This window comes from Danio rerio, chromosome 16 (genome assembly GCF_052040795.2).
Source record: "Danio rerio strain M-AB ecotype USA chromosome 16, GRCz13ab, whole genome shotgun sequence".
In the NCBI taxonomy this organism is placed as follows: Eukaryota; Metazoa; Chordata; class Actinopteri; order Cypriniformes; family Danionidae; genus Danio; species Danio rerio.
The window spans coordinates 33077305-33096487 of NC_141036.1; the positions used below are offsets into that span (position 1 = coordinate 33077305).

The window sequence follows — 19183 nt, forward strand, 5'->3', positions numbered from 1 at the left end:
TAGAAGAGAAAATAATATCAGACATCCAGTGAAAATGTCCTTGCTCTGTTAAACAACATTTAGATCAGGGGTGTCCAAACTCGGTCCTGGAGGGGCTGTGTCCAGCAGATTTTAGCTCCAACTTGTCTCAACACACCTGCATGAATGTTTCTAGAAAGCATAGTAAGAGCTTAATTAGCTAACCTAGGTGTGTCTGATTGGGGTTGTAACTAAACTTTGCAGGACACCGGCCCACCAGGACTGAGTGTGGACACCCCTGATTAGGGGAATAATTTAAAAAGAAAAAAAATCAAATGGGGGCTATTAATTCTGACTTCAACTGTATATATATGCATCTGTTTAGTATGCTTTTTTTCTATAGATATTTTGTACTTTTGTTGTGAGCATGCATGTCTCATATATAATTTCAGCTATAAAAAAAGGACTATGAAGGACTCACTTTCTGGCTGTAGGTTCTGGAGCAGTGGAGCAGCTTGTTGGAGGGCTGCTGTGGATGCACTACGGACACCCAGCTCTGCTACACCTCCCACAAACCCCAGCAGTGGATACCGTCCTTTCACAACTGTGTAGACGGATGAGGCCTGCTGCAGCGCAGAGCTGACCAGTGGCAGTTTCACCACACGGTTTAGGACGTTCCCCTGCGCAGGCAAGTCTGTCATTTAGCATGATAACGATGCAGAAGTTAACAGTGTGGAGTAACCTTGAAAAGTAAGCTCACCTCACTGTTTCTTGTTTTAATCATGTCTGTTTAGTGCTGTGGAGGCAAACCAGAGCATATCAAACATATTGTGTCAGAAAGATTTCCAGTTATTTTCATTTTGACTTTTTTTTTTTTTTTGGAAGGATTAGATTGCACTGATGTTGAATTGCAAGTATGTTTTGAAAGTAATGTGGAAGGGTTGGGCCAATAAACGATATTATATCAAATTGCGCTAAAGTGTATGTCAATAACTATGATAAGCTTTTTACTTTTTTTTTTACTCCATATTGATCCAAGATCACACAGCAGAAATGCGTAACAATGGGACTCTAAAGGTGTGTTAATATTAGAGATGTACTGAATTTTCGACCACCAAACATTTATTGGCCAAAAATGTTATGCCATTTAATGAACCCTCTAATTTTTGTGGCTTCATTGTTGTGGCATCATCGTAGGGGTACTCTTACAAATCTGGAAGCATTAAAAACTGATATCGAAATATATATGATTATCGTTTAATTTGGAATATAATTATCGAGGTTGTATTTTTAAATATGAGTATAATTGAATAATTGTAATTGGATTGGGAAGGTTCTTCAGGGGAATGCCTAAAATATAATTCAAGTTTATTTGTATAGCACTTGAGCACAATAAGTCTTGTATAATAAGCATAATATTTATATTTTTGAACACAATATTTGTATAATAAACAATCTACAAGCATAGATAAATTCAATATAGAAAAATATGCTATTTAAATACACAGTGTTTAATTGTTTTCCGAAGAGTCGAAATGCATTCAGGTATACAGTAATTGAATGATCCAATGTAAAATGAAACAGCATTCGTTTTATTTTAAAAAATCCATGAATTTCCATAAAATTAATCATTAAATTTTCAAAGATACAAATGGTGCATTTTCTTAGGCCTTAAGGCTTTTAAAACCTTTGCACAGTCACAGGCCTGAAAAACTTAACATTGCTTACTTGCGATCAGTGTTGGGGATAACATATTACAAGTAATGCGAGTTACATAATGATATTACTTTTCTAAGTAAAAAGTAAAGAAACGCATTACTTTTCAAAATTAAGTAATAATATCTGAGTTACTTAAAAAAAAAAATTATGTGAGTTACTTTTTAATTTAATTCCAAAAAAAAGTATTTGCTAAATTAAAATGAATGTAGTCATGTTGAATCACACACTCCATAAAAGAATGCAGGAACAGACAGAAATGAAGATGACAGACCCTTCGATTTTTGCAATAAACATATTCTCATTATTTTAAACGCATGGAAAAAAAGAAAAAAGAGGATTATCTGAATTGACAGTGATTTTACTTTTGAATAAGACAAAAAGTACAAAAGTAGCAAACACACTGCTTTAAACTGTCATTAATCTGTATATACGACATGCGTAACTCCGGGGTGGGGTCAGGAAATTCTCAGAAGATAACATTACCCTTCATTCATTTTTTACTGTGTGTTTTTAAAGGTAAATGAAGGTTATACAGCGTGTCGTTAACTCCTCTATTTAAAAAAAAAAGAAAAAAAAAAACTCAAGTTGCAAGTCAACTCTTGCAAGTCAACTCTTGCAAGTTCTGAAAGACATCAAGCCTCAGCCAGCTCAGAAAAAGTAATGCAAATTAACTCAAAAAACATAACACAGTGCTTACCATAAAAAGTAACTAACAAACACAGCTATTTACTTTTTTGGGGAGTAACTCAATATTGTAATGCATTACTTTTTAAAATAAATTTCTACAACACTGCTTATGATGTGACTATTGCGAATGATCACATTGCGATATCAATGCTGAAAGGATAAATTGTGCAGCCCTAGATTCAAGACTTGCAAAGTACTTAAAAACAAACATAGATCCTTGAAATGAAATTTGAAATGGAATTTGTTTATGGTGTTATTTTAGAGATTGAACTGTGCAGCTGTCCAAAACAAAACTAAAATTATAAAAAAAATGTAAAAAAAAATATTTATTTAAAAATCTTAAATTTGACAAATGAAGCACATTTTATTAATTTTTCAAAAACCATATTTAAATACACTAGTATAAACCATTCTGAGGGATGTAAACAAACAACGGTCCCAACATATTTCCTGTTTTATATTTTCCATTGGCTTTCCAGAATCCAAAAATAGCTACATAGTGATAAATGATGTTATGAGAGCTGTTTTAACTATTAAATTGCTCTTGTTACAGTCATGAAATGGTTTGTTATCAAGCAGGAAACGTTTATGGGCCAGTGACATGACCACATTGAAATGGTCTATTGTTTTTTAACCACTGAAATGACACCTTCAAAACATCATCATTACTCTGACATTTTAAGCTGAATATTAAGTGTAAGTGAAATGTTGAGTACATGGCACTATATGCTGGGGAAATTAAAAAAAGCTTGATTTAAAATTAATGGTGCTTTAAAAAGTCCTTGAATCTGCTGTTCATTAAAGAGTGGAAACCCTGAGTAGAATTCTTTTAAAACAGTAATCTAGTATTATCGTACTAATTATACATTATGATTACCAAACCAAAGGCCTTTACTTCTGACAGCTGAAAATACTTAATTTCAACTACGTCAATACTGTTTTGTAATCAATAATATGACTTGCCCATTCCAAGTCAGCTGATGTCACATGACATTATCAGTCAGTGCTGAACACCCTTGCTGTGAAAATTTCATTAAGTGTTTAAACCACACCAGAAAACTGAGCTTGCATTTAAACAATGAAATCTAGAGTATAGGATGTGGGGGGGAAATCCAGCAGTAAGTAATATTGTGGGATGAAAGCAGTCAATTGATTTGGTGTCCTTGAAATGTCATGGGCAGACAAAAACTTCCAAGTCTGTCTAATTCTTATCAGATCAAGTCAAATGTACAGATCAAAGAGTTTAAAAGGAATGTTATCTCATGAAATAAAATACAACGGAAAATAGATCAAAAGCTTAATGACAGGCCTGTTTGTACAATAAAGTGTGTGCTTTTTAGATTCACTTACTGCTCAGATGGGCCCCAAAATTCCAGTGAATGTCAGCTCTGAACAAGTGCTTACCTGCGGGAAATTCAAGTGATAGGTAATATAAAAGATAGCCAAAAAAAAAAAAAAACTCTTGTAATCTGCCTTAAAGAGGTTGTTCACCAAAAACGTGAATCAATTATCCATCAAGTTATTATCAATCATAATTTTTAAATCTGTATATATTTTTTTAAATTAACAACTTTATACAAAGTGAAATAACAACATGATGTCAAATATCACTTTAAACTTTCTGCTGTTAAACACAAACAAAGATATTCATTTATTCATTCATGTTCCTTTGGGTTAGTCTCTATTACAGAGGTCGGCACAGTGAAATAAATCACTAACTATTCCAGCACATGTTTTACGCAGCAGATACCCTTCCAGCTGCAATCCAGTATAGGGAAACACCTATAGACTTTCTCATTCACACACACATAGTTTATTCAATTGACCTGTTCTGCATGTCTTTGGACTTTTGGGGGAAACTGGAGCACCCGGAGAAAGCCCAAGCGAACATGGGGAGAACATGCAAACTCTACACTGAAATGCCAGCTGGGATTTGAACCAGTGACCTTGCTGTGAGATGACAGTGTTAACCACTGAGCCACCAATCCACCCAAACAAGAACATAATGAAGAATATTGGAAAATGGTAGCCATTGATCCACATACTATGATAAAAATGCTATGGAAACCAATGACTTTTGGTTTCATAAATATAAAAAAAAAAATCAAACTGGTTTGAAACAACTGGAACAAACAATGACACATTTATTTATTTATTTTTTGGTGAAAAATCCTTGGGAGATGAAAAAATATAAAAGATTATTGAACATACTTTATACAAATAATGGAAGGGGTAGCTAATCATCTTTCAGGACTCTGAAGAAGACTTGATTCTTCCTCGGTTTATGCTGCATTGCAAAAATTATCTGCCTGTTGTGTTTTTATATTTTATATTGCATAATGATCTCTGCTCCTTTTGCAACTGGAAGTTTTGATATAAAAAATGTAAAAAAGTAAATTTTTTATATTTATTCATTCATTCATCCATTTTCGGCTTAGTCCCTTTAACAGTCAGGGGTCACCACAGAATGAACCGCCAACTTATCTAGCATATGTTTTACACAGCAGATGCCCTTCCAGCCGCAATCCAACACTGTGAGACACTCATACACCCTTGCATTCAAACACAAACACTATGGCCAGTTTAGCTCATTCAATTTACATATACCACATGTCTTTGGACTATGGGGGAAACCAGAGCACCCGGAGGAAACAGACGCGAACACAGGGAGAACACACAAACTCCACAAAGAACTGTCAACTGACCAAGCCAGGGCTCAAACCAGTGACCTTCATGCTGTGAGGGGATCGTGCTACCCACTGTAACACCCTATTTTTAAAAAATGTTTGTAGTAATTTACAACTATATTATTTCCAGGTATACATAGATTACATTAGAAATACAGAGTAATAACTGGCTAGTAACGTTTCTGTTATTGTACGGATTTATTTTTATCTATATACGATTTCTTATAAAATTTATTGTGCTAGACTTAAAGCTATAATCAAGAATCCAGTTCTATAATTTACAATTAAATAAATAGATTTTTTATTTATTTGTATCAAAAGGAATATATTGCATAAAACAAATTAAATCCCAATGAAATCAAATTTAATCCCAACAAACAGGCTTTTTTACATTGAGGCTTTACCATCTGCTGTATCTACACTATTTCACTTTTTTTTTAATTTTTTACAGAGTAGACAATAAGCAGCAATAGTTCTTACCTTAAAGATATTGTGTCCTTTAAGATGGAAAAATACCAAAATAAAAATACAGCGATATCTTAAATAGTTAACAAAGTTATCAGTTATCAAAAATATCAGTTATTTAATAGTCTCACACCCACTTGAACTCTTTCAGTTAGTTCTCAATCTGTCTGCAATGACTGATCTGAGGGTTTTGTTGGATGAATTTGTCATTTTTCATGGTAGGTGCATGTGATGCCCCTCATTTAGGGTGCGGCCAATCCACGTATGTGAAGATGATTCTGTGGCGTTGTTTGCCATTGGTTTACCAACCAGACAGTTGATGGACTGTGGGATTTTTGGACAGTTTTGACTGCCATTTCTCACGTATGCTCTTTGACTTGTTTAAATCAGCTACCAGAATTGACATCAATGTTCATACCAGAATTACGTCTATTCAGTAAAAATCTGCGGAAAGACAATAAAGACAGCTCTTTGTTGTTATAAACAAAGAAGTAGAGTCTCTGCCTTAATGAGCAAGACATTTTGAGGAATGGAATCTAATGTTACCTAAACTTGTGATGTAGGAACATGTCTGCTGTGTACAGAGAGTCTAGTCAGATGTATCTAGAGAGTTATGATTTTAATGTCACAGTTCAAAAGTTTATGGATTGTTCAGACCCTTTTCAGCAGCATTCCTGTTCTGATTCAGAAATTGAACGAATGGGAATAAACTACCAGAAGATTGAAGTTTCTTCCGAGAAAATCAATCACTGAACAAGAAGTACATTAAGGTCATCTCACATTGCCAAGGCATAATGGAAAATCTTCACAAAGACTCTCTTTGGAGAGTCATGTTGGTTTTTCCTCAATTTCCAACAAAAATGATTCAGTAAAGCAGACTTAAATAAGTGTAAACAATCATTTGACAGTTTGAGCTTGGGAAATTTTCTCAGACTTTGCCTAAAGGATCTGTATCAAAAGAGGAGGCTATCATATTATTGCATTTCACAATCTAACATGTCTGGTGGCAATAACGATTTTTTTTTTACTTTCAGTAAAGTTCTCAGACCTTTTAAAGGGAGACAGAATAATTTTCATGGTTTTATTTATTTTTGGAAAATAATTGACGTCAATGCTCATGACGCATTTATTTGCTCGAGGTTAGCTTTAAAACATACATTCCTGTAATATACTTCATTATTTGATTTTCAGAAACTTCTTTTGAACGTTTTCTCATCATCATTTGCGTAGTTTCAACTCATCCATCAGTTATCCAACAGAATCCACAGCTTTGATGGCTATAGTGTGGCTTTCTTTATGGCTGTCATATTCTTTTTTTTTTATTTTGAGTGAGAATCCAGGCTTCATCCGTATTTTATGTGTTAAATATCAGTTTGGAATTTCACTTTCTCTTTGCTTAAGCTTAAACCTTCAAAATCCAACCTTGCTATTTCTTACACACTGTACAAAATAGCTACAGTTGGCCCACACAGAATCTGTGCCCACAGAAAACCCCACAGAGCCCATCATTCAATCTATTTTTTCCTTTATGTAAATGTAGGTAAATACTGTATATATTTATTCAGTTTAAATATAAATACCAGTATCATGTTATTGACTAATATAAAAAATGTTCTGATGATTTACAGTATACAATTTGTAAAGTAATATTTTCTATCTTTTAGTGAATGTATTCATTGATTGAGTGTCATTGAGAATCAATGATTAAACACTTGCGGTAAACAAGCAGAATCGCTGAAGAAACAAAAGTACCACTGACTGCAGTTTGATTCATTTTTTGTCACACAGCTACAAAAGTCCCTAGTCAAATTTTCTAAAAATGTTTTGTTAGCCAATACCATTATGATGAACAGTGGTTGCTTTATCAGGATGCCCTACCTGGTGAAACCCAAAACCCTCAGTGCTGGGAAGCAACCACACACTCTCCCATTCACACATGACTGACTTAGTTAATCCAATTTACCTATATCACATGTCTTTGGACTGTGGGGGAAACCGGAGCAGTTTACCTACACTGTAAAAAATGCAGGGTTCCACACAATTCATTCATGTTGTCCCAACACAAATCGATTAAGTTATCTTAACACTTTTAACAAATTTATGTGGATTTATATAAAAAATTAAGTTGTCCCAGTGATATCTCAAGAATTGTGTTGTTTCAGCTCATTTTAATTACGTAGTTTGAATAAGTGAAAAATTATTATTTTTTTGAGTGTAACAAGTAGATCTAATTGGATTTGCGCTGTAAATATAAATAAAGATAAAACTATAAACAAAGAAAACTATCTTCCATGTCTTTTGAGGGAAACAGGAGAACCTGAAGGAATCTCCAAAGACAGAGAGAACATGCAAACTTTGCAAAAAAAAGGCCTCCTGGTGCAGCCAGGACTTGCGCCAGCCACCATCTTGCTGTGAGGCAACCATGCAAACCACTGGAGTGTGTCCTCGCTGCAGCCTGTAGCACAAGATTGAGTAGTAGACGTGTATGCGCAAGCATTTGTTGCTAGAAAATTAAACTATTGATATTATTGAATTACCCATTACATTCTGTTATTAACATCTATACCTACCCCAACCCTAAACTCAACCCTCACAGTTATTAATGTTTATACACCTACACAAACACACAAAAAAGATGTCTGAAATTGATTAGTTTTTTTTTTCGACTTATTCCCTTTATTAATCTGGGGTCGCCACAGCAGAATGAACCACCAACTTATCCAGCACAGTTTTACACAGCAGATGCCCTTCCAGCCCTAACCCAACACTGGGAATTGTCTGCTAAATTGTTGCAAACAATTTATGTTTTGAATTTAAACAAATTAAATTTATTATCCATTCATTCATTCATTTTCTTGTCGGCTTAGTCCCTTTATTAATCCGGGGTTGCCACAGCGGAATGAACCGCGAACTTATCTAGCAAGTTTTTATGCAGCAGATGCCCTTCCAGCCGCAACCCATCTCTGGGAAACATCCACACACACACAGCCGAGGTTCGAACCAGCGACCTTCTTGCTGTGAGGCGACATTATTGAATTCTGTCATTGACATCATTGAATTCTTCCTACTACTTATTTAAAACCAGCTGAATAAACGCAATTCTTGAGATTTTATTGCGTTAACTTAATTTTTTTCATGTTCAATCCACAAATTTTGGTAAAAGTGTTAAGTTAACTTAATCGATTTGTGTTGGGACAACATGAAAGAATTGTGTGGAACCCTGCATTTTTTACAGTGCATTACGATAGTGAGTGTTACGATTTCCACTTATTAGACCTGATCCAGTACGTCATCGTGCTACGGACTGCAGCGAAGACATCTCGAACCATTGAGCCACCATGCTGCCAATGTGAAAGCACTTCTATTATCCATCTCAAGCAGAAATGTTCAAAAATTTCCCTTTATATATGGAAGTGACAAAAAGATATTAATTTGTGTATCACGTTTATTTTGCACATTCAGTGGATGTTAAGAACACTAACATACAGGTGGGTGTGTAACATTAGCAGAGATCTCACAGCATTTTCCAGTACATCATGTCAAATATTCACAAGATATTGTTTTGCACTAATACATTTTGCAGTGTCCTGCCACTTTATTTTTGAACATTAATTGTGTTAAGGTCACAGGAATGTTGTTTTACATTTTATTATTTTTATCTATCCTGTATTATTAGTATAATTATTCTACCTGTGTGTTTTAGGTTCTCCAAATAATGTTTTCTATCTTTCTCTTTTGGCATACCAGTGATTTTCCACATGAAAGAGATTGCTAGGTGGATAGAGTGTGCTTTTATACAGGAAGCGTGACTTGAACATGGAAGAAGATCCATTCAGAAATAGCATCTTTATGATAGAGAAAGCATATGCTATATTGTTTACCACTATTGGCTATATGTAGGTAATTAAGCAGGAGTGTGTGTAATCTATGTTAGAGAAATAACAATAAGTGTTTTGGGCAATAGTACGTGTTTTTCTGATTTTCCTCAATCCTGAGCACATTTCCAATTTTTTTTTTTTTTTTTGCACTTTTAGGAATGCATTTTTTGGAGAAAATGTCAATTTAGATCTTTTCAGTATTAACTAAATGAGTTAAGACATTTTTCAATCATTTATAGTTTTCTGAATACATGGGACTAAATCATAGTGGAAGAACTGTTGAACATACTTTATTTTGTTAACTTCCTTCAGCTCTAGATATAATCCTTCCTGTGTCTTAGGTTCATTCTGGGTCTCTTCCCAGCTTGTCATGCCTAGTGCAATGCATTCTCCTTGCTCAAACTGCTCTAGTAAATGCCATCAGGGCAACCTCATCCACAAAAAAAGCAGAGGCGTTAAAGGGTGAGGGCTTGATTGCGTTATCTCTGCATTTTGTAGCAGCATAATTGCAGTCTATTAACTGTCGTGAAATTGTCCTGACAAAATGCATCATTTGTATCTTTAAGTACAGTTTGTCTTATGATCAACCAGCCATTCACCATGCTGATTAGTTACTGTCGCTGTCTTTTGATACATTTAAAACAACTGCCTACATTATGTCCTTTTTTCTAGAATCAGACTTAACTGCAGTGTATGTTTGATTCACTAAAATGAATTGTTTCAATGGAGTTCATTTTTTTACTACAGTGTTCTTTCCGCGTTAAAAGAAATGCACAAGCAGGATCATTAAAGGAACCAAATATAATTTGGTTAGTCAATGAAAAGAATGATCTATTCTTCAGAAATGAAACCGGCTTCAGTTTATTGTTGGAAATTTGTTGCCTTGTGATTTATTCAGTGCTTGTGCTGCTCGTGTCTGGTGTAGACAAAAAGTTATCAGCCTTTATTCTGACTTCATAAGACACAATATTCTATCCCAGACATAGACTGTAGACTTAATAAAAGTAAATTCAAAGTAAGGAGCACCAGTCAGAAAGTCTCAGGCTACCAGTGGGAATCACATTATTATACATGTTCTCATCATAAAAGAGAGAGACAGAAATGGGGGAAGTAAGGAGAGGGTGGTATGCAAATGACAGAAATACAAAGGATAAAATGCTACATACCTTCTTTTTCCTTAAGGTCATATCAAATGGCTCAGAAAGCCTCCTTATTAATACCAAAGCTTTTCAGCTTTGTTCTACAAGCACACATGTTTGTCTATCTCTATATCACACAGGATATAAAATGACAGCAGATCCAATTCACCTTATAAAAAGAGCATCTGATGACATGGGCTAGTCAAGTCTACAACACAGTGAACCTCTGTTTCATGGTGAAGTGAAGCTCTGATGTATGAAATTCAGACAGAAAGTGACATTCAGAGTGTGTTTGTGGCATAGCAGTGTAGACTGAGGTTTTTCAGGGCCTGATTTATCCAAAGTGTATGATGAAATTGTTGCCCAAGCAATAAATCAGGCCCGGAGTGCTGCCAAAAAGGTTATTGTTGTACAATCACATGACTGGACTAATAGCTGAGGAGAATGTGACACAGCAGGAATCTCCGTAACATCTCCAGCCAAAGCAGAACGGAACAAATCATACTTTAACGTAGATCATACAACCTCTGCGTCACTTTGGTGCGTTGCTCATACAGTGGAGATAATCAGTACATATCAGAAGATATTTTTTCACAAGCTCCCCTTCTAAAAGAGCCAGTGTATTGCGCATAAAAGCACGTAATGTCCCATTCTGGATTTAAATACGGAGCGTTAAGACATGCGATACGTTTCTTGAGAACAGCTATAGAATCCCAAACCACAACAACTCCTCTAACAGTCTGTCAGTTTGTTATATTTTGGTCTCCTTTTATTATTTATCTTCTATGTATGTGTGATTAGGTAATGTGTCCTTGTGATTTTAAAATGATTCATTTCCGAGGCCCATCGTTGCATCAGCAATGATGTAAAAGTTGGCTTAAGTCCTTTTTTTACAAATCCTCCTGAATTTTAGTTACCATGTTGTGGGTGGTAACAAAGGCATCTTTTCCCAGAATTCTTTCTCTCTCTCTCATTCAGAAATGTTTCCTGTGTGCCTGTGTTTTGAGTGTGTGTGTGTGGAGAGAGAGTGTTAATGTGAAGCTCTAATGTTAATTGAGCGTGTGCCACTTTGATATTTGGCGTCGTGGGTTTTGACAGACTTCCTGCCAGTGGGCAGCACCTGAAGGGCATGGGCTGTCTGCGCCGAGCACCAGGCGTCCCAAAGCCTGGTTTTTAGTAGTGCGGTCAAAGTCCATGACCAGGAACTCAATAGAGATGTCAGGGAGCAACTCAGCTGGCACGTCATAGATGAAGGATTCGTTAAAGACGGGGTTGAGCGTGCATTTTTTCACATGCGTTTTCTTCTTGGCAATGCGCTTGTGGCCGTAGAACACATTCAGCTTCACGTAAGGATCTGGGACAAGAGATAAGACCAGTTATTAGATTCCAACAGTTGTTATGGATTTGCTACTACATTTTAGGGATTAGTTCAGAAAAGTCTATCATTGTTCTCTCCTGTCATTTCAAAACTATTTCATATTTAAACACCTTTGGTACAGATTTTGTCCCTCTATTGAATGTCTGTCCACCCAAAACTTTGACAGACATAAAAAATCTTTATGAATTATGGTACATCAACTATATGAACCGATATTTTTTATCCTTTATTCGCACATGGAATAGTGTAAATTGTTAAGGACTTTCAAACTTGGCCACAAAAGCTATTATGTTCTTGTGCATCAGGTTAAGCTTCAGCTACTGTTACTGATCAATGTTTATGTGAACGAACGCTGAAATGAAATCTGTATCAAAAGTGATCACGTCTCTTCAGAAGAAAGCAGAACCTGTTTTAAATGGGTTTATTTTTAATCTATTCACAAACATTTAAAATGTCATAAAAGTGACATTTGTATTTTGTCAAAAAATATATGATGTTCAAAAGCATAGGTTTGGTAAAAAAAAGAATACTGAAATAATTTGACAAAAAATACAATAAAAGTGATATTTATAAATATAATAAATAGAATTTTGTGTGTTTTAGTTTGTTTTTAAGGTCCAACTTTATATTAAGTGGCCTTAACTAATATGTACTTACACAGGAATTAATAGTTTGTTACAATGTTCTTATTGTGTAAATACATGTATTTACTGTGTACTTATGCTTGATTAAATACATGTATGTAACTACATCTTTAAATAACTTTTGTAATTACATGTGTAAATACACTGTTGACCATCCCTTACACCATAACCCACCCTTAAACCTACCCATACCACCAAACCTGTCCATAACCCAACCTCTATCCCAACTCAAAAGCACCACAAGTGTTTTCAAATACATTATAAACACAGTAAGTACACTGTATTTATTTTTTGATGTAAGTACATAGTAGTTAAGGACACTTAATATAAAGTGGGACCGTTTTTAATATATACCGTATTCCTGTCGTGCATTTTTCAGCAGTAAAATTATTTTATGACTTATTATTTAACAAGTTATTATTAGGGTGTGTTCACCAAGGCATTATTTTCACTCTAAAAAATCAGCTGTCAAAGGATTTATAAAATGCCATGCGCTTAGCACTGAGCGTAAAATGCACACGCACTTCCGTTGACAACAAAAGAAAAAAAAAGCAGTGCAAAAACACTTTGGTGGACATGCACGCTTAATATTAAAAACTGAGGTACTGTTTAATATTTTCTGAAAACCATGAAATCATGTCTAAGTGTCTTTTATATACAAATAAAAAAATAAAAGGAAATTTGAATGGAAAAACCTTTTGCAACGTAAATTTCTTTACTGTCACTTGACCAAATTAATAAAAGCACTAATATTGTTTATAGAAAAACAATAACAGGGTTGTATTGATTGAAACGTCTTTTTAAATGTAGACTTACTTGCAGACAAGCCAGTGATGTCCAGTTTTGGAAGATGTTTTGCTTTTAACACCACCACACTGAGTCTGTGAGAAACAGGCTGATAGGAAAGAGAAACCAGCAGCTCTCCATGGCTCACACACTGCAAAAAAAAAAAAAACACAGTCGATGTTTAAATAGACAGCTTTTCTTAGGCATCCATACACTCACAGTTGCATAATAAAAAAATAAATACTGAATGGAACCATTTGGATTTATCTCTTTTTTTGCCTTCAAGAAGTAGTGCACCCTAAAAATGAAAATTCTATCATAATTTACTCATCCTCTTAACCCAGTGGTTGCCAAAGTGGGGGTCAGGACCCCCCCGTGGGGTTGCAGGATGCAATGGTCGCTTGGTAGTTACATTAAAAAATGCAAATGAAAAGCCATCAGTCTTTTAATTTTTTTGTGAATCCTGGGGTGATTATGTTATATTAAAAACACAGCAAAAGCGTCAGATGCACCAAATCCAAAACCAGGTTAAACTTTCTGACACCTTTATGGCACTCAATGTATATTAAAATTAATTTAAAACAACTGTACATGGAGGATGGTCTCCAAGTAGTATTCTACAAAATTAAAAAATGAATAGTCAAGGTAGATAATGTACAACTGCAAGGTTTATATTATTATAGAGAATATTGGGGGTTGCAAGTCACTGGCATTGTTATTTTGGGGGTTGCGGGTTGGAAAAGTTTGTGAAACCCTGTCTTAACCTGTTGAAGATTTTTCTTCAGTTAAACAACAAATGAATATATTTTGAAGAATGCAGGACAAAAAATCTTAACTTTGATAGTATTTTCCCTACCAAAATTCTTCAAAATGCCTTCATTTGTTTTCAACAGAAGAAAAAAAAACATTTTATGTTCAACAGAAGAAAGGAACTCAAACAGGTTTGTTATCAATTGAGGGTAAATAATTATTAATATTTATTTGTTTATTCATTCATTCATTCTCAGATTCTGCAGGTTGCAATGTCCTGAATTTTGCCAATATTAGGCCAATCGCTATCGTTTGTTTTGGTTCAATTTGGAATTTCCCCAAAAATGCAGAGCCTGGGGAATCAGAGTCAGTGCTCCGACCCTCCCCCTTAAATTAACAATAAAACAGGTTTTCTATGCACCTCCACATCACTATAACTTCAGCTCAAGAAGGTAAGTGAGACTCATAGTAGCTCCTCAACATAAGTTGTGTTAGCAGAGGAACTGTTTAGATTCATTAATGATGGGTACACGAGCTGTTCACTCGTGAATAATTGTTTTCCGTTTATCTTCACAGCTCATCCTCTCTTAAGTTCTGTGTGGAGGCACAAGCAGGCTTTGATGTACGCATCATCCAAACCCACGCAGTGAGCAGGAGGATAAGCACATTTATCAATGACTGCAATCTGCAGTAGGAGGATGACACAGTGATGATTCAGTGCTGAGCTCATACAAGAGTCTGACTTAGTCTGACTTATAATAAGAGCACAGATGAATCAATCACAGCGTGACAGCACACATTCAGTACAGGAAACGCATTTAAGGAATCTAAATGCTTTAGTCTTGTTATATAATGTACATAATATGGTATATACTGTAGGTATTGTTGTAGTTGTACATACTTTATGTATGTATATGTAGTAGTATATAGTATTTTATGCTATAAATATATATCACATTTTTGTTTTTTGCATGCGGCTTATATGAAGTACTATATGATGCAGTGCATAGTGCTTTATAACTGACAGTGATACACAAAATAAACTAGGTACAATAGGACACTGACTTTGTGTCTGAATCTGCCTACTCTAATACTGTATAGAAATTAATCGTAAAATAGTATAGTATAGTATATTATAGTATAGTATGTAAGCTAAAAACAGCCAGATGACCAGATTTTTTAAATGCGCAATTGATGGACTCTTCCATCAATTGTTTCCATCCCATGATGCCATTTACAAATGGATGTCACGTTAAACTAACAAAATGGCGGATTTAGTAGTCTAAGGCCCGTTTACACTAGTGCGTTTTAGTTTTAAAACGGCATTTTAGATCAAAAACGATCCGCGTCCACACTAGCATTTTACCTAGCGTCTTTGAACATATCTCCGTCCACACTACGCCACCAAAAACGTATATCACGTGACCATTCATGCACTCTGGGCATGCGCATTCTAGTATAAACAGAAACGTGCGTCTCACTCGGCATTTGGTTATTGTTAGTCAACAAACGCCAGACGGCAAAGAAAGCAAGAGAAATATTTTTGTGGACAGACGACGAGCTCGAGAACTCCGGCGTAGTGTGGACGGATGGCGCAACCGTAGCCAAACTTAAGCGTTTTAAAACAAAAACACATTAGTGTAAACGGGGCCTAAATTTAATTCATATTACTTGTACTATACAGAATTTACTTTTAAGGGGATGCAAAGTTCAAATTTATAGATTTTTATTATTCATAAGTTTCACATAAAACCTACAATGTAGTAAATGATTTCTCAAATTAATTGTTTGTGTTATCTCACCTGCATGTTTCTCTTTGTGATCTGTTGTGTAATATGAACCCGTCCTGTACTCGGGTCCACGCCAGCCAGCGGAACCATAGCCTCACCAATCACATCATCTCTTGAAAAACGATCAAAGCTCAACACCAAGAAGTGCAGCGTGAGATCTGACAATGAGCTGTACGGTACGCCATAAAACGTGAAGGTTTCATCAAACGCAGGCTCCAGAGTCTTCCTCAAAACTCGAGTCTTCACTCGATGCTTCTTCTCCGGAAGAATGGTCATCTTCACATAGGGGTCGGCGCTGCCTGTCTGACCTTCCACTGCCGGCAAACCACGAGCCTCCAGGATGGTGACCACCAAGGCCTTCTTGGGGAAGTTATAGTCGATTGCAATGCTGAGGTCTCCCCGGCTGGGTTCATCGGCAGGGGTGAAGGGTGTAGCAGTGCTGGAAACCGTAGTGCTGGACGTCTGACTGCTGCTTGCGGAGCTGCTATCCAAGCAGCAGTAATCGGCTCGCACCGGAAGCTCCCTCTCCAGCCTGGAAACCTCATGCCCACTTTCCTCAAGCCTCATCTGCTTTTCCCCAAGCAAGCCACTTTCTGCTGCCGAATCCATATTCACCAGCACCACTGGGCGGCCCTTGCTGCCTTGTACTCGGTCAGAGGTTTGAGCTCTGGCTTCACGTGCCACTCGAATTATTCTCTTGCTGTTGGTAAGTGCATCAGGATAGATGCTCATCCCTTTCAGCATGTGGATAAATTTGTACGGAGGGTCTGTGAGAGGATCGCTGTGTTCCGACTGGATGCCATGGAGCTTGTAGTTGGTCCTGTTGTAATGTTTCTGACAGCAAGTCCACAGGTAGATTAACGCAAAGACTGCAACGACCAACACGCCAGCACCGATAAACCCTGCCAGCACTGGAGACATGTCTGAAAGAGAAGAACAGACGGGAGATAAACACAAGGGGACATAACTCAGTCACATCCATTTACATCTTCTACATTCATACCTTAAGACGTTCAGATGGTTATCTTTAACAGAATTAAGCGACAGTCTCTCTGGTTATGGATGGTTATAGCACACCAGCTCTGAACAAGCAGCCACTGACAGACTGGCAGTCTCTTTATTCTGCTTCATGCCCACTCCACCCGCAAGATGCAGAGGACCACGATCAGCCCACAACAAGACTACGGCATCCGGTCTCACCACGCAACAACACAGTTATCAAATATTTTAGATCAAATCCTGGCTAGTGTTCCTACATTTGGTTTGTGTAAATGTCATTTGTGTTTGTGACTGGCATTTAATGTTGTCCTATGTTAAATTGGTTGTTTAAAACCATATTTTTTTGTAACTTTGTCACTTAAAATGCTGTAAAGTTAGCTGAACCATAAATAAAAACATATATATAATCGAATAAAGGTTTAGAGTCAGTATGATTTATGACTAAATTGTTTTAAAATATTTTTTTTTATTAAATATTTATTTAATTTTTTTTATAATTCGACTTTTTTACTGCCAAGAACAAAAAACACACTTCACATTACACATGATACATGGTACATATACAGCCACCTGTCACACCAAGAAAATTGAACAACATATAGTAACCATATATGGAAATTAAGGTTGTGGTACCTTTGTGATACATACTTATTTATCCCTATTATAAATGTCGCCAGAGATTATCCCCTTTTCTATGTACTTCTCCCACATTATTTAATCTCCCCAGCATACACAACGTTTTCAATCATCCCATTAATCCACTCTTTTACTTCTGGCATTCTGGGACACTTCCAATTATGTAGGGTCATCCTAGCATCTGTAATGCATCCAATCTTGAGAAGAACAAAGGAATTTTTACCTATATTAGGTATCACTAGTTCCCCTTCGGTTGGGGAACTTCAGTGCCATGAATGGGAGGATTCGGATCAGAAGCCGCTTATCTGGAGAGTATTGAACGGGCCAATGAATGAAATTAATTGGCAGCGTAAGCTTGCGCAGGTGTGCGACATCTGCAATTATCTCAGCATATAAGCACACCTGAAGCCAGCAGACGCCATCCTTTTCGCTTCAGATCCTTTCTGAGTGAGTCGATGAGGGTTCCTCTTGCTGATCAGCACTTCAGAGCGAACGAGTGTGTCTCCCGGTCCAGAGTGGGTCTTCGCGGTGGCAGACGGTCGAGCTGGGTTACTCCCTTGCCTGCGGTTCTTTGGGTCCGGTCCTCCAGAACGGTGCGTATAGTTGCAACTTTCCTAAAAGAGCAACACAGTCGTGCAGCACGTCCTTTTCAGGATGGCGCTCCGACTGTGCGTTTCTGGATGCGGGGGTTTCCTGTCTCCGGATGATGGACACGATCACTGCATTGCATGTTTAGGGGTCCAGCATGTTAATGCGGTGCTCGCGGGCGGTTCATGTCGTCATTGCGATGCCATGACCGTTGCACAGCTAAGATCGCGGCTAACTTTCGCAAGAGAGCGAGCCACCCCAGTTGCCTCCTGTTCTAAAAAAGCAGCGGGCGCTCGGGCAGATCTGAGGGTTTCAGCGGGAGCTAATCCGCCGCCCACGGGCTCGCGGACCTCTCGCTCCTCACGGCGCTCCATCCAAGCTTCGGGTGGTGAGAGTGATCCGTCTAACCAGATGGTAGCTCTCACACTCGCTGACACCGGAGATCAGATGTCCTCCGCGGCATCGGAGGGTGGGCTTTCACTGTCCGACGAAGATCCGGACCCGCTCGCCCCCTCCGGGCAGGTGAGCGCTGTCAAATCGGATCCTGAAGCGGACATGTTAGCCGTGCTTTCCCGGGCTGCTTCGGCCGTGGGGTTGGAGATGGTTTATCCCCCAGCTCCGCGGCCGGACCGACTAGATGGGTGCTACGTAGAGGACCAGAAGGCGAAGCCTTCGAAGCCTCTCGTCCCCTTCTTCCCGGAAGTGCACAGTAGGCTCACGCAGTCCTGGAGGGCACCTTTCTCTGCCCGTGCTGCGAGTGCCTCCGCCCTCACCGCCCTTGACGGCGGAGCTGCCAGGGGGTATGAGGCGATCCCGTCAGTGGAGCGCGCTATCGCGGTCAATCTTTGTCCGCGCGGCGCCTCTACGTGGCGGGGTTTGCCCCGCCTCCCGTCCAAAGCCTGTAGGTTGTCTGCCTCCCTCGGAGCCAGAGCTTATAAGGCTGCGGGCCAGGCTGCTTCTGCTTTGCACGCGATGGCCACCTACCAGCGCTACCAAGCGCAGGCGCTGGCCGAGCTGCACGAGGGCGGGTCCAACCCAAGCTTATTACATGAGCTGCGCACCGCGACCGACTATGCTCT

The 19183-nt window shown here is 37.7% G+C and overlaps 2 protein-coding genes and 1 long non-coding RNA gene across 5 annotated transcripts in view; 1 reads left to right on the top strand and 2 right to left on the bottom strand.

Annotated features, from left to right (window-relative positions):
• plin6 (perilipin 6) overlaps positions 1 to 5693 on the bottom strand; it is a 23915-nt gene extending 18222 nt beyond the window's left edge. The window contains exons 1-4 of one of the 2 annotated variants that reach the window (XM_087286312.1): positions 5532 to 5681; positions 3715 to 3768; positions 719 to 754; positions 440 to 638 (exon numbers count right to left, since the gene is read on the bottom strand). In XM_087286312.1, coding sequence (XP_087142438.1) covers positions 440 to 638; positions 719 to 742 — 223 coding nt within the window. In that variant the 5' untranslated portion in view covers positions 743 to 754; positions 3715 to 3768; positions 5532 to 5681. 2 annotated transcript variants of the gene reach the window in all.
• The window catches only part of LOC147833362 (retrovirus-related Pol polyprotein from transposon opus-like), a 19530-nt gene extending 2234 nt beyond the window's left edge, over positions 1 to 17296 (top strand). The window contains exons 2-3 of the long non-coding RNA XR_015511520.1: positions 453 to 646; positions 14668 to 17296. This is a non-coding gene — a long non-coding RNA (retrovirus-related Pol polyprotein from transposon opus-like). The remainder of the gene's footprint in view (positions 1 to 452; positions 647 to 14667) is intronic.
• syt11b (synaptotagmin XIb) overlaps positions 8944 to 19183 on the bottom strand; it is a 31246-nt gene continuing 21006 nt past the window's right edge. Inside the window, exons 1-4 of one of the 2 annotated variants that reach the window (XM_087286311.1) lie at positions 16885 to 16973; positions 15894 to 16804; positions 13372 to 13492; positions 8944 to 11887 (exon numbers count right to left, since the gene is read on the bottom strand). In XM_087286311.1, coding sequence (XP_087142437.1) covers positions 11583 to 11887; positions 13372 to 13492; positions 15894 to 16802 — 1335 coding nt within the window. In that variant the 5' untranslated portion in view covers positions 16803 to 16804; positions 16885 to 16973 and the 3' untranslated portion in view covers positions 8944 to 11582. 2 annotated transcript variants of the gene reach the window in all.